Below are 15,815 nucleotides of genomic sequence, written 5' to 3' on the forward strand. Positions count from 1 at the left end.
CGCGAGCTACTGGGGACAGGGGCGTTAAAAAAATAAAAAAAAGAATACTTTTTTTTTTTTTACATATTTATTTTTTTACACTTTATTTTTTATTTTTTTTATTATCACTTTTTATTCCTATTACAAGGAATGTAAACAACCATTGTAATAGGAATGTGTGTGACAGGTACTCTTTATGGAGAGATGCAGGGTCAATAAGACCCCACATCTCTCCTCCAGGCATGAAATCGGTGAAAAAAAATTCACCGATCTCATGCTTGCTGTTGCTTAGCAGCCGCAATTGCGGCTTTGTTTACTTACAGGGACCCGGGCATGACGTCATCACATCGTGCCCGGGTCCTCCGACGGTCATAGAGATGACTGGTGACCATCTGGTCACCAGTCATCTCTATGCTTCCTGCCAGCGCCGGACGATTCATTCTCCGGGGCCCCGATGGCACGGGAGAGCCCGGAGAAGCACCGGATGGCGGCGGGAGGGGGGGGATGTCCCCTCCCGCGTAAGAACGATCTAGCGGCAGAACCGTCGCTATGATTGTTCTTACGTTGTTCAGAATCGCCGGCAGAAGAGAAGGATATCGGAATGATGCCTCTAGCTGCAGGCATCATTCAGATATCCCCCCACAAAGCCCAGGACGTCATATGACGTCCACCCGGATTGGTAGAGGATTCTTTGTGGACGTCATTTGACAATGGGCGGGGCGGGAAGTGGTTAAGGAGGTTTAAGTTCCCAGTGGTCAAATCAAAGTGCCTGCTTGTTTACTTCCTCCCCAACATTTGGCGCCTTTGGGGGAAATAGCCACTCACACTTCAGGGTATGATCGTCACAATCATTGTAAGGCGATCAACGCCATTTCTTGCCCCTCCCCCGCCTTCTGGGAGACACACCGGTCCCAGAAGACCGCAAGACCATTCAGAAAGCATGGCACTCTGGAGCATGCACAGCAGGAAACAGGCTGTGAACCCGCAAGGCTTTCCCTTAGTGAAGATGCCGGCACCTGCACCCAGAGCCGATGGACGGATCAGTTTGGGGTTCCCAACAGGTAAGTGTCCTTATATTAAAAAAGTCAGCTGCTACAGTATTTGTAGCTGCTGACTTACATTTTTTCCCACAGGCTGGAACTCCTCTAAGGTGTCACTGGCTCATCTGGTCCTGTACACCTTAAAAATTGCCCTACTTTACACCAATGTAGTGCAATGTAAAAAAAATAAAAAAATGTTGGGATGCCATGACCTGCATTTTACCATTGAAGTCAACTGTTATGAAAGCAGTTAACACAAAATCCATGAATGCAGGTCACTGTGTTTCAACATGTCTTAACACAAACTTCTTGTGTGAACCCAGACTTCGAAGATTCTTCAAAGTGAAAATTAATACCTTTCCACATCCGATCCATTGTGCACGCACACAAACACGACAAAAGAACGCGTGTAGTAAACCTCCAAATTCCATTAGCAAAGATACAGCACTAGATTAAACCCGTTATTTGAATCTAAAGAAATGCCCGTTATTTGAATCTAAAGAAATGCTAACAGAATTTCTTCTTTATGAGATAATTTTATAAAAAAAAAAAAAATCTGGTTGCAAGTTGCAGTTAAATGTTTGCAGAGCCCATATTCTGTGTTATACCTGGGTATAAAAAACACACAGTTTTACACCACCAATATAGAAAGAAAAAAAAAGGTACCTGTTGTTCTGACTGCTTCTATTGACTTCCCTCTGTACTTATCAAACAGGTTGAGAGACGAGTACTTGCTTTTCCCATCCTTTCCCTTGGTAAACTGCCCCAAACGATCGGACATTGCGATGAAATGTCATCTAGTAGGAAAATTTTTATCGGCACCTCTCCCGATCTACCTGTAGGGTAATGAAAAAAAAAAAAAAACACGTTAGTTCCAGGACATAAGCATAGACTGCACCAATAATATATATATATATATATATATATATATATATATATATATATATATATATATATATATATATATATATATATATATATGCGCCTATACTTTTGTACATGAAGTACAATAAAAGTAAACTGGAGAGCAGAATGCTGTTGAATGGAAATATATCTGAATCTACAGCTTTAGACCTTAATCCTTGAGTTTGATGAACTGCCTCACTGACCAAAAAGGAAGATTCAGAAGATGCAATAATTGGGGGCAAGACTTAGAGAGGGAGAAACTTTATGTACACAAGGATTTTTAAAAGCAACAGGTACATCGTTTAAAAACAAAAAACCCCTTCAACGTTTTAGGGCGCCCCTTTTACACTGGGGCGTTTTTCAGCCTGAAAGAAGCCACATCTGCAATCCCAATGTGAAAGCCCGAGTGCTTTCAGAGACCTTTCACACTGCCAGCGCCCAAAAACCGCTGATAAAGCACCGCTAAGACCCTAAAGGTTTAGGGCATTTTTGTAGTGCCTCAGTGTGAAAGGGCAAGGCGTTTTTACAGCGCTTTCAATGCATTTTAATGGAGGGGCATTTTTGGAGCGTTTTTTTTTCAGCGCCCAAAAGCTGCTCCAAAGATGCTGCTTGCAGGACTCTGTGTGAAAGGGTCCATTGAGATGCATGGAGAGTGTTTTATGAGCGTTTTAACATCGCTATTTTTAACGCTAAAACGCTGTAAAAACCCTTCAGTGTGAAAGGGGTCTTAGGCACCTAAAGGCTCCATGTACTGTCCGTTTCAAGCAGCGAGTAAATGAAAAGTGGCCAGGCTTTGGACACTTAAATATGAACCTGTCACTGCAAGATGCCTTGTCCAAAATACCAAGCTCGCAAAAGTAGCATCATGAAAGCAACGGTGGATTTGATTCAAATCAAGAGATTTAAATCACTAGCAAAGGCTTGATTTATATTATAGTGTTTAAAGAGCAACTGTCCCGCAGCAGCTCCTCTGACGTCTGACCCTCTAATGACTCACTGACAGTCCCATTCATTTTAAATGGGACAGCTGGTGATGCGGCAGTGATACAACGTGTCTTCTGATACTGTTGGACCCAAGCGCAGCATTTGATACTTTAGGCCACAAACTATTACTGACTCGCCTAGCTGAAGTAGCTAGAGTCGCTGTCTCGGATTTACCCTGGTTCTCCTCCTTCTTGGAAAACCGATCTCAAATAGTGAAACTAGGTCCTTTCACTTCTGAAAAATGCACGGTGTCATGCGGAGTCCCTCAGGGATCCCCCCTTGTCGCCCGTACTATTCAAGATCTCTCCGCCCTCTTTTTGAAAAGATCAGTAACCAGAAGTTACTCTACCACTCTTACGCGGATGACACGCAACTATATTTTCGCATCTGCAATAATAAGGATCATTATCTCAGACTAGAGAAATGCCTTTCTTTGCTAGAAAATTGGATGACGGAGAGTTACCTTAAACTCAACGGCTCAAAAACAGAACTTCTGTTTCACACCAACCGAAAAAGACTTCCCGCAACAATATGGACACCCTCGCCCATTCTGGGACAAACCAACACCCCTAGCACCAAAGTCAAAAGTCTGAGTAATTTTTGACACCCACATGTCAATGGATGCACAAATAGGGTCAGTAGTCGGCGGATCGCACCATCTGCTGCGCCTACTACGCATACTCGTTCCCTTTATCCCGAAAGAAGACATAGCAGTCGTGGTGGGAACAATTATCAACTCCAGACTCTGCTATGCAAATGCCCTCTACCTCGGACGCCCAAAATACCAAATCACTCATCTGCAAGTCGTTCAAAATACGGCCGCTCGACTCGTGACTGGGAAAAAACCCTGGGAACCAATCTCACCTTCACTGAGATCCCTTCATTGATTGCCAGTAAGAGACATAATTACTTTTAAGGCACTCTGTCTGACACATAAGTGTGTTCAAGGAAATGCCCCCCAATATCAATGCGAAAAATGTCAACCCCAATCGCGTTCCCCGATCCACCAACCAAAATCGACTCCAGATACCCAAAGTCAGATACAAGTCCAAAGGAGAACAAAGATTTGGAATCCAAGGACCTAGACTATGGAACGCTCTACCAACCAGCATCCGGTTGGAGGTGAATCACCTGGCCTTCAGAACAAAACTCAAAACCCATCTTTTCTGAGGGCAAAAGTACAGTAGGGAAAGGATACTAAGCGCCCAGAGGCGATTCAGTTTGCATGTGTTGCGTTATACAAGTTTCTCAATCACTCAGGGATGTGGTGGCAACAGGTGAGTGGATGCCCGCTAACAGGCACTGCCATGATGGATTTGAAACGACAGGTGCGCTTTAAAATGTAAGGACTTATTCCTTTCTGGTAGTTTGTGGGAAAGAATCACTGCAGTGATCCATTTCATGCTAAATAAAACAAAATAAGCGTGCCGGATTTCTGAATGGGATCATGCCGGTCCAGCTCGAATGCGCGGGAGTGACGTCATCACCGCTCTGGCCAGTCACAGCACCGGAGCGGCAATACTCCGAAGGCACGTGGAGGAGAGATGGCGGAGGAAAACGAGGAGCACTTCGATCTCAGGTAAGTCATTCATAATGAGCTAGTATGCTATGCATACTAGCTCATTATGCCTTTATCTTGCAGTTCCCCCTCTCCCCCCCCCAAAAAAAAACACCCTTTAAAGTGGTTGTAAAGTCTTTTTTTAAACTTTTACCTACAGGTAAGCCTGTTATTATAGGCTTACCTATTTTTTTACCTATATCTACTAAACCTTTACGGTTTAGGAGATATTCCCCTTGCAATAAGCAGTTGAATGCAGCGGCGCATGCGCACAGGGGATTCATGGCTTAAAGCCCGGCAGATGCCGGACCTTGACGAAAAGAAGTCTCCCATGCAGTGACGACATTGCGGTTCCAGCCACTCACAGCGCTGGAGCCGCGATACCCGGAAAACACGCCGAGGGGAAATGTAATTTCCCTCGACGTGGACCGGCAGAGGTACAGACTCCTCGTTCTAAGGCAAGTATTTCATAATGAGCTAGAATGCTGTGCATACTAGCTCATTATGCTTTTTCCTTTACATGTGGCACAAAAAATAAAAAAAATTGACTATACAACCGCTTTAAGGTTTGTTTTTTTATTTTCTAAATTGGTTCACTTACCTTTTTCTTCAATTTCCCTTCTAACAGTTTTTTCCTTTGAAATTCTCACTTCCTGTTCCCCCTCAGTAAGCTTGCCCCCATCATCCATGGTGGTTAGTCAGCCAGAACAGCTTACTGATGAGAAACAGGAAGTGAGAAATTCTGACAAAAGGAAAAAAACGAGAAGGGAAATGGAAGGAAAAAAGTAAGTGAACCAACAATGCACTGGCTTAAAGGAACCCATTTAGAGAAGAAAAAAAAAAAAAGAAAAAAAAAAAAACACCCTTTACAACCCCTTTAAATTAAAAAAAAAAATTTAATCAGATCAATAAAATCTTTTTTTTTTTTTTTTTTTGTATCCATTTTTATCCACCCTGAAAAGCAACCTGTGTGCTGAAAACACAACCACATGCCTGTCCCCCTGCCACACACTGTGGTTCCTCCCACCAGTTTGCAAGTCCTAAATTCCTGCCACATACTAAACTCTTGCATACACATCTCCGCTTCATCTCCCAGTAATCAAACATACAAGCATCCCAGGAATGACAAACAGTTGGTCTTCCTAAAACAGCTGCTGCTCCTTGAAAATGTCAGACACGGATTTCCTCTCTACACAATCAAAATGCTAAATCAATGAGAGTCTGTGGAAGGCCACTGTAGTCGGCTCCTTATTTCAAGAGCCCCGCTGTATTTAAATTGCTGGTCTAATGATTAAATATAAAACCGACTCACTCAAGAGGAAGGGAAAAGGAACTCCAAATTCTAGTGGTGCATAAAAAATATTTTAGTCCAGAAATTCCAAACTGGAGTACTGCAAGACAAAGTGCCATGTGAAGACACGAAGCCCCCACACACTGGGCATGATTGAACTGAACCATGCCCACATATGATTGCTGCCCCAAATAGTCTGAACTCAAAATCAGTGTCATGGGGAGCAGACCCTGCCAGGAGAACACAGTGACTATTGCTAGCAGCTACAGCCGCTGGCAATAATCACATGCTAAAAATCCTACACTCCGATTGTACCCAAATCGATTGTACCCTAATCAATCAGCCTGTCCATAGAAAGACAATATCGCGACGAGTCCCTGCTGAACTGTCTGAAATATAATTCATCTACGGTGGACTAAAACCTCAGCTCCATTAGAGCACTTTCTTCACTGCTCTAAGAGGGGCCTGCTAGTATGGAGGAGCACAAGACCATCACGTAACAGTTCTCATGCTTGGAGTCAAATCGGATCATACCTAACTGGGCAAGTACAGCCAACTCTCTGCCATAAGGCTGGCCATACAATGTTTGAATTCTGAACCATTAATGGGCAGGCTGAATGTACCAAGTTGAACAGATCAACTTGGGTACGACCAGCCTGCTGGATTCTTTTGCAATTATCGCTAGCGGTTACTTTACAGTTGGCCATGTGTACTAGAGTCGGGCTGGCTTCTGACGAAGGGGCATGACCGAAAAAGGTCTGCCGATCGGCTCCCAGCCTTTGACACACTGACCGGAGTATTTTGGCCAGGAGATCGCTGTACTAAGGCGCCTTTCACACGGACGGCCGTTTGGCCGCAGTTAAAAGCAGGCATGGGCTGCGGGACTGGGCGTTCCTTCTTGATTGACAGTCTTCCGACAGGCTTCCGATGGTCGCATCTATCGCGTCACGATTTTCCGAAAGTAGCCGAACGTCGGTGCGCAGGCGCCGTATAGAGCCGCACCAACGTTCGGCTTCTTTCGGCTACTCGTGACGCAATAGATGGGACCGTCGGAAGACTGTCAATCAAGAAGGAATGCCCAGTCCCGAAGACCATACCCGAAAGCGGCGGAGAAGATCGCTCTCTAAAACGCTAAGTACAGCTTTGATTTTTAAAAAAACTACCCGATTCCCCTAGACAAAATGAGCATCAATCTAAGGTTACATTTTTTTTTTAGGGTGAACTCCCGTATTAATAATAGGACACTAACCTGTCCTGCAGTCCCTTGATGTCAGCACCCGCAGATGTTTTCATCTGCTATCGGGTGCTGCCACCGCCATTGCGGGTAAGGGAACCCGGCAGTGTAGTCTTTTGGCTACACACCAGGAACCCTACTGCGCATACGCGAGGCCCCGCTCCTCTCTCCTATTAGCCCGGCGACCAGGGGAGGAGGGAGCCCCATAGGGACGTCACTGCTGCGGCCAGACTACTGGAAGTGGGAAAGAATACCTGTCAGACATCCTGTCAGGTATTCTGTCCCCCCTCCCCCCGAAAGGTGGCAATTGTGGCACCGGAGGGGGGGGGGGGGGAATCCGATGAGCAGAAGTTCCACTTTAGGGTGGAGCTCCGCTTTAAAGTGTGTGTGTGTGTGTGTTATAAGCCAAAACAATTTTCCAACCCTCTAAGATCTGATGAGTTTGGAGTATTTAGGGCTGGGGTAGGGAACAATATGGAGTTACACAAGTAGAATGGTGGGTGCCCAGGATTGCTGCAAGTTAGTTACAGACTGCTTGCTGGGCATTCATTTTGCCATTCCCATGACAAAAAAAAAAAAATTATAATATTATCTAAAATTACCCAACCCCACTAAATAAAAACCAAGCTCAATTTACGCTACACCCGTGTAAAATCCTGCTGGATATACCCCAGTGACCGGGCAAGATAAGAATTCACAGGACAACCTCATCAAGAAAATGAGCTGGCTTCCTCAGAGAATTGCACCGTAACTAGGTAACCAGATTTAATCATTGGGATCCAGAAAATGGAGAATCTGCAACAGGACACAAGACCCCATTTTGCTTCATTCCAATAACTGAATAAGGATGCATATTTATGTGTGTGCGCGCAATTTTATAACACATAAAAAAAGTGAATCAAGCATAAGGGGCCAGTTCACCCCGTAGAAACGCAGTCCGATGCATACCAGATGCTTTTCAGCATGCGTGTTTTTGTTGCAGTGCATTCTCCCCCCCCCCCTCTTTTTTTTAACCTTAAAAAGGACATGAGAGTTTTTGGTGCTTTTTACAGCGTTTCAGTCCAGTGCAGGAAAAAATGCAGCATGTTCTACTTTTTTTTTCCCTGGAACACACTGGAAATGCAAGCACTGGTGTGAACTATTATATAACCTACTTTCTGTGCGTTTTTGATGGAGAAAAGAAAAAAAACACACACTGGACTACGGATGTGGTGTGAACTGGCTCTAATAGCCTTGCAAGCCATGAATTAGGTTTTAAAGTGTTAACTGTCCTTTAGACCTCTTTCACACTGGGGCAGTTTTCAGGCACCTGTAATCTGCCTCCCCTGCCACCCACTGGGGCGGCGCTCCTGCAAGCAGCATCTGGGGGTTCCAAAAGCGGCTGAGAACCGATTCAGAAGAGACAACGCGGGTGCTTTTAACCCCTTCTTGGGGTTAAAGCGCCCTACTACCAGCCGAATAGAGGCGCCAGAGTGCCGTTAAAACGGGTGGCTGCAGTGTAAAAGCAGCCTTACCAAAGAAACAAAAAGTCTATGCAGATGCAGGCCATTTACATACCTCTTGAAGCCTGACTGGGAAACTCTCAGAACATTGTTGAGGCCCAGGTGTTACTGTTCAACCTTCGCCATGACAGGAGCGGGCTCAGAGCTGGGAGAGAAAGTGCATGTGAGGGGTCTGAATCTGAGAAAGAGCTCACTCCTGTGATGGTGACTGAACAGTACCAGCTGGGCCTCTTAGCAACATCCTGGGAGTTTTCAAGTCAGGCTTTATGAAAAATGTGAATGGCCTACATCTACAGCATGGGCATTATTTGACATATGCCTTTAAAGCAGATTGCCAGACAAAACAAATAGTCTAAACCAGGGTTGCCCAAACACAGGCCCTGAGATGGTAGGTTGGCAAGCCCAGATGGCAGGTTTTCGACCCCCCATCAGTGTGAAGAAAGGATCTGATGCTTACTATATAGCGCTGGCTCCTGTAACAGACAGAGTGATAACAAATGTACTCCACCTGTGACAGGAGCCATACAGGAAGCATCGGCTTTTCACTCTACTTGCAGTCACATGCTTCCTCTAGAGCCAGCTCCTGTTACACTAATGCTTGTTAATGGTGAGTCAGGAACCTGTTGTCTGGGATAGCAGCCACCAGGGATACCCACCAACAGTACCCACCAGCTGTACCATTCGCCAGGGATACCCACCAGGCATTACCACCAACAGTGCCAACAGTACCCACTAGGGATACCCACCAGCCATACCATCCACCAGGGATACCCACCAGCAGCCGCCAACCACACCTGCCTGGGGGACAGCAGCAGCCAGCGATACCTGCAGGAATCATGAGGAAGAAGAGACAATTGAGGTGCAGGTAAACTGCAGTGCATCAGTGTGAAAGCAGCCTGAGGCCCCCTTCACACGATCGGTCCAATCAGGTTCACCTGTCTGTTTTTTGGGAAGACCCAATCAGATCCTTCAATTCCCTTCTATAAAGCGACAGATGTAAAAAGATGTGTGTCCTTTTACACCCACCAATCTTTAATCCGACCTTCTTAAAAAAAATAAAAAAAATAAAGGGGGGGGGGGATGGTGCTGGGATCTGTCTTCTATCTGGGTAGATAGGACTGGAGGGTCCATAGAGTAGAGCGGGTTGTGCCGGTGTCCGCTCTGCATATACAGAGTGGACACAGACCTCTCCCCTGCCCGCTCCGCTCATTGTGGCCCTGACCAGTTACCAAGTCGCTAAAGTGGGCCTTGATCTTCAAAAAGGTTGGACACCCCTGGTCTAAATCCATCATGTGTATTCTTCCACGAATTTGGCATCTTGCTTCTTTCCTCTGGATCGGTGCAGTAATCCTGTGCGACACATCACCCCTGTGCAGGGGCTTCCTGTAGTAAACACCAGTTACTGTTGCTCTCTCCCCCCTTGTGCAGGATGACGACCAGTCTCATCTCGACACCCTCCTATAGTTTTCTGCAGGCAGCTAGTAGTGGGTGGAGCCTGCTAGGTCCCTCCCACATTCTACTCTCTGTGCAGCAATTGTGGCAATGCTACATTAACAAGGTAATATCCGGGTTTGCAAAGGCAACTGGTGCACATAAAGTGGATTTATATCCTTTAAGCTATTGAAAAATATATTTAAATGATAGCGTTTTATGGCCAAAGTTCAGCTTTGGAAAATAAAAAAAAGTAAATATATATTTTTGTTCTGAGATGAGGTAGGCCCTCCCTTTTCTACCCAGCCTCCACTTTCAATTATGTATTAATAGCAGGGATCACCCCAGAGTTGAGTACAGTGGAACCTCGGATTGCGAGTAAAGCGGTTAACAAGCGTTTCGCAATACGAGCACTGTGCTTTTAAAAATCCTAACTTTGTTTGCGAGCGTTGTCTCACAAAACGAGGATTCAGGCCAAAGCAGTGTGCAGTACCGCGTTTGGCCCTGAGGTGGGGGGGGGGAGCCGATTGGCACTGATCCCAGTCGTTTGGAAAGACAGGGAAATGCTAAATTCCCAAGGTCAGCCGAGCTGTCTTTGGGCCTTTCCCGCTGTTTCCGTGGCTCTCCGGCACCCCCCCCTACCACTGGCCGCATTCGGTATTGCATGCCGTTGAAGTAAATGCGGAAACAAATATTTTCGTTTCCATTGACTTCAATGGGGAAACTCGCTTTGATATTCAAGTACTTTGGATTACTAGCATACTCCTGGAACGGATCCGACCACAGTGAACCACTGTATTTGGCAACAGAGGCCCTTGGGTTTTGTAGCTTCTGGGGTGCTAGGAGCAGAACTAATGGCAAGTTCAAGTGTTTATCATGCTCACAACTGTCAAGTCTGTTCATTTAGCATACCTTTGCCTTGCGTCAAAAAATAAAAAATAAACTCAGTTTCACCCACAAAAAGAAAAATCAGCTGGAATCTCGCCGCTCCATTTTAGAAGAAAAAAAACAGTAATTTTGCAAACCTCTGAGTAGCAACCTTTAAAAAAGGTGGCTTCAGACAGTGTTTATTTATTTAAGACGCTCCATTACAACAGCAGGCTACGTTTCCATGAACACAGCTCATCTATGTGGAGTACACGCTGTGCCGGCCGATACACGCCAATTCCTAGAAGCGTATGTTCTGAATGACATGAACGTGCATCCAACAAGATCCTGCCTACAAAATCGTAACCAGGCAACCAGCTCCATCCCTGAACCAACTCAACCCCCCCTCCCCCCATGCCATTATACACTAAAGGAGATGTGAAAGGGGGGGGGGGGTACACGCTCTGATCCACACACAGTACACATACAATTCTAGATGCAGCATACAGCTTGGGTAACATGAGAACCACTATAGAACCTTAAAGGAAATATACAAATAGAAATATATAGGGGGGGGGGGGAATCTACAATCCATAACACAGGCTTCCACTTCTTCACCAAGCTTCAGCATCCAGCACAGTCACTGCCTGCATCTCCCTCCCCTCCCCCTCAGCTGCTCTCCTCTTAACCATAAATAAGAATGTGTGTTCCAGTGCGTTTAGATGCAATCCAGTGCAGCAAAAATACAGCAGGTTTTACTTTTTTTCTGGTACCGGAACTGCACAATTGAAAATTCATATAACCTACTTTCCATGCAGAAAAATAAAATGCACTGGCTGCATGTGGTGTGAACTGGCCCTGAACAGTCTAGTGGTGGAAGGAGCTCTAAAAAAAGAGCATAGAAATCAGCTATACAAGAGGCCATAGTAATGTTAGAATTTTACATAAACAGGCTTTATATTTTTATGCCTCATCTGTAATCTGTATGGTGCCCTTTGCTCAGGATACATGAAAAGTGGTAGTAAACTCCGTACTAATACTTGTACCTACGGGTAAGCCTATAAAAAGGGCTTACCTGTAGGTACGGCGAATATCTCCTAAATGTGCGTGGTTTAGGAGAAATTAGGAGTGCATGCAGCCCACAACATCATTGGCGCATGCGCTCTTTAGGTCAAGCTTACAGTGCTGGTCCCTCGGAGCCCGTGCCGGAAACAGCGGCTCCCGCATGTGATGTCATCATAGATCCTGCCAAATCACATACTCGGAGCTCGAACCTGACAGAAAGACAGGGAACATGCCAACCAAAAATAAAGGAAAAATCTGCTTTCTTGGTCAGTAATTTCCACCCGATGCAAATAAGTTTTAGCGCATTTGTGAAAGTATTGGTCGGGGGCATTTGAAAAGTAGATTCTCAAACAGGAGTTTCATGTGCAAGAGGCCTTATGGCCCATACACACAATCCGAAAATCAGATGGAAAAAAGGGGATTTTTATAAACAGCTTACCTGTAAAAATCCTTTTCTTGGAGTACATCACGGGACACAGAGCGGCATAGTAATTACTATGTGGGTTATAGAGCCTACCTTCAGGTGAGGGACACTGGCACTCTTCAGACAGGAAGTCCCTCCCTATATAACCCCCTCCCCCATCAGTTTTGTAGCAAGCAATATCAATCCCAAGATTCCCCAACAAGAGGGGCGGGTGCTCCGTGTCCCGTGATGTACTCCAAGAAAAGGATTTTACAGGTAAGCGGTTTATAAAAATCCCCTTTTCTTTATCATACATCACGGGACACAGAGCAGCATAGTAATTACTATGTGGGATGTCCAAAATCAATGCCAAATGAGGGGAGGGAGGCCTAGAAGAAGGACCAATAGGTGCCACGGGACACAGGGATCTTAAAGAGCGGCCTGTAGGACCGCTTGCCCAAAGGCCAGGTCCCCGCGCCTCCTCACGTCCAGATGATAACATTTTTGTAAACGTGTGGACTGATGACCAGGTTGCCACCCTACAGACCTGGGCCATGGAGACCTGGTGCAGAATTGCCCAAGAAGCCCCTAAGGCTCTAGTAGAAGGAGCCTTAATAGAAGCCGGAGGGTCTTAACCCTTCAGGCCATAAGCCTGAGCGATTACCTGTCGAATCCACCTGGCTAAAGTGGCTTTCGATGCTGCCTGACCCTTTTTGGGCCCATCTGGCAGAATGAACAAGGTATCCGTCTTCCTAACCTGGGCCGTAGCCTTCAGATAGACTCTAATAGCCCTTACTACATCCAAAGAATGCATCAACTTCTCATTTCCAGAACTAGGGTTAGGGAAGAAAGACGGGAGAACCAAATCCTGGTTCAAGTGAAAACTCGAGACCACCTTAGGCAAAAAGGTAGACAGGGGTCGTAAAACGACCCTGTCCTCATGAAAAATCAAGTACGGTTCCTTACAAGAAAGAGCTGCCAGCTCTGAAACCCTTCTGGCTGAAGCCATAGCAACCAGAAATACTAATTTCCTAGATAGTAAGATCAAGGAAATCTGACCCAAGGGTTCAAAGGGCTGCTTCTGTAGGGCCAATATGACCAAATTCAGGTCCCAGGGACACAACGGGAGTCTGACCGGAGGATTAATCTGCAGGGCTCCCTGCAAACAAGATTTGACCAGAGAATGAGTGGCTAACGGTCTCTAGAAAAAAAACGATAAAGCCGAAACCTGGCCTTTAATGGTGCTGACAGCTAGATTCATGTCTACACCATGCTGTAAGAATTCCACCAATGACAAATTTACGGGGATGCCACCCCTTGGCCTCACACCAAGTGACATAGGCCCTCCATACTCAGTAATATATCTGCCTAGAAACTGGTTTTCTGGCATGGATTAAAGTGGAGAGCACTGTATTCGAGAGCCCTCTCTTCCTTAGGATATAGGATTCAGCCGCCAAGCCGTCAAACTTAGCGACCGCAAGACAGGATGGAATATCGGCCCTTGAGATAGTAAGTCTGGCAGGAGAGGTTGAGGCCAGGGATCTCCGACTGACATCTTGACAATCAGTGAGTACCATGAACTTCGGGGCAACGCCGGAGCTACTAGGATTATGTGCTTGCCCTCCATCCTGATCCGACGAAGGAGTCGGGGTAATAGCTGCAACGGTGGGAAGGCATATATCAGAGAAAACTGGTGCCATGGGCATACCAGAGCGTCCGTTCCGTAGGCACACGGGTCCCTTGTCCGGGACACGAACTTGGGCAGCTTCGTGTTCAACCTCGATGCCATGAGGTCCACATCCGGTGTACCCCACCTTCGACAGATGTCCTGGAAGACCTCGGGGTGGAGAGACCACTCCCCTGGAAACAATTGTCGGCGGCTGAGATAATCCGCCTGCCAATTCTCTATCCCGGGACTAAATACTGCCGATAGGCATGGGATGTGGGCCTCTGCCCAAATTAATATTTGATCCACCTCTCTCTGGGCAGACCGACTCCTCGTGCCCCCCTGGTGGTTTATATATGCCACAGCCATGGCATTGTCTGACTGTATCCTGACAGGGGTTCCCTGCAGTCTGGTTGTCCATGTCCTTAGTGCTAACCAAACTGCCCGAATCTCCAAGAGATTCATAGGTAGAAGCCTTTCCGAGCTTGACCATCTATCTCCCTTGCTGGGATAAGTCCCCTAGGACCGCCCCCTAGCCCGTTGGGCTGGCATCCGTTGTGACTATTTCCCAAGACACCGGACTGAAGGCTCTTCCCCTTTTCAGGTTCCGGGGTGTTAACCACCAGCCGAGACTTCCCCGAACTGATGGGGAGAGAGTCATGGGTAAATCCAAGGCCTGGATCTCTTTGTTCCATTTTGACAGAATCGCGCCCTGCAACCTTCTTGAGTGGAATTGAGCGTAGGGTACCACCTCGAATGTTGCCACCATTTTCCCCGATAGTTGCATGCAGAGTCGAATGGTTGGTTTCTTTCTACTTAGCACTGACTGTATAACAAACCTTAAGGAGTCGATCTTTGCCTGTGGTAAAAAGATCTTCTGCTGGCTTGTATAGAGGACCATACCCAGGTACTCCAAGCTCCTGGTTGGTTGCAAGGCAGACTTGTCCCCGTTTATAATCCATCCTAAAGCCTCTAGATACCGAACGGTTGTTCGGACCGCCCGTCTCAGGCTGGGGGCTGACCGGTCTATCAGCAAAAGGTCGTCCAAATATGCCAGAATTAGGATTCCGCGAGTTCTTAGATTGGCCAGCAAAGGTGCCAGGATCTTCGTAAAGACCCTGAGAGCCGTGGCCAACTCGAAAGGAAGGGCCACAAATTGAAAATGGTGCTGACCTACCGTGAACCGCAGGAACCTGTGGTGACCTGGAAATATTGGGACGTGGAGATATGCGTCCTTTATATCTATGGACGCTAGGAAGTCTCCCCCATGTAAGGATGTGGCTACCGAACGAATGGACTCCATCCGTAAGGTCTGAACGAACAGGAACTTGTTTAGGCTTTTTAGGTCTATAATTGGCCTTACATTGACGTTTGGCTTCGGGATTATGAAAAGATTTGAATAAAATCCTAGACCCAGTTCTTGAATGGTACCTGCACAATTACCCCCTGGGCCAACAGGCGATCTAGGGATGCCAAAAGAGATGCCCTTTTTCCTGGGTCGTTTGGCACGTTCGACTCCAGAAACCGAGGCAGAGGAATATCCCGAAACTCCAGCCGGTAACCAGAAGCGACCATGGAGAAGACCCACTTGTCGGGGACCCTCTCATCCCAGGTGCCTGAGAATAGCTGGAGTCTTCCCCCCACCCAAGAGGATGGGGGCGCCCCTTCACAAGGATGACTCTGGGGCAGGTTTACCCGGCTTACGGGCCCAGGGTTTTTTGTTACCTGGAAACTGGCCCTGTGATTTGTTACCATTGCCAGGTCGGCCGTCGATATTGCCTGGGGTTAGAGGGCCCCGGCGCTGGTGAAGCTGGACGTTTAAACGTTGGGCCTCTAAACCTCTTTTACAGGCAAAAGAGTGCTCTTCCCACTTGAGATCTTCTGTATAT

At 46.5% G+C, this 15,815-nt stretch overlaps 1 protein-coding gene across 9 annotated transcripts in view; it reads right to left on the reverse strand.

Annotated features, from left to right (window-relative positions):
* The window catches only part of PRRC2B (proline rich coiled-coil 2B), a 187,126-nt gene that overhangs the window by 139,397 nt on the left and 31,914 nt on the right, over positions 1-15,815 (reverse strand). For all 9 annotated transcript variants that reach the window (XR_005743619.1, XR_005743620.1, XM_040324610.1 and 6 more), the window contains exon 2: positions 1,686-1,855. Coding sequence is in view for 7 of the 9 variants with exons in the window: in XM_040324610.1 (XP_040180544.1) it covers positions 1,686-1,800 (115 nt within the window). In the remaining 2 variants the exon portion in view is untranslated. The remainder of the gene's footprint in view (positions 1-1,685; positions 1,856-15,815) is intronic.

This window comes from Rana temporaria, chromosome 9, assembly GCF_905171775.1.
Source record: "Rana temporaria chromosome 9, aRanTem1.1, whole genome shotgun sequence".
Classification (NCBI taxonomy): Eukaryota; Metazoa; Chordata; class Amphibia; order Anura; family Ranidae; genus Rana; species Rana temporaria.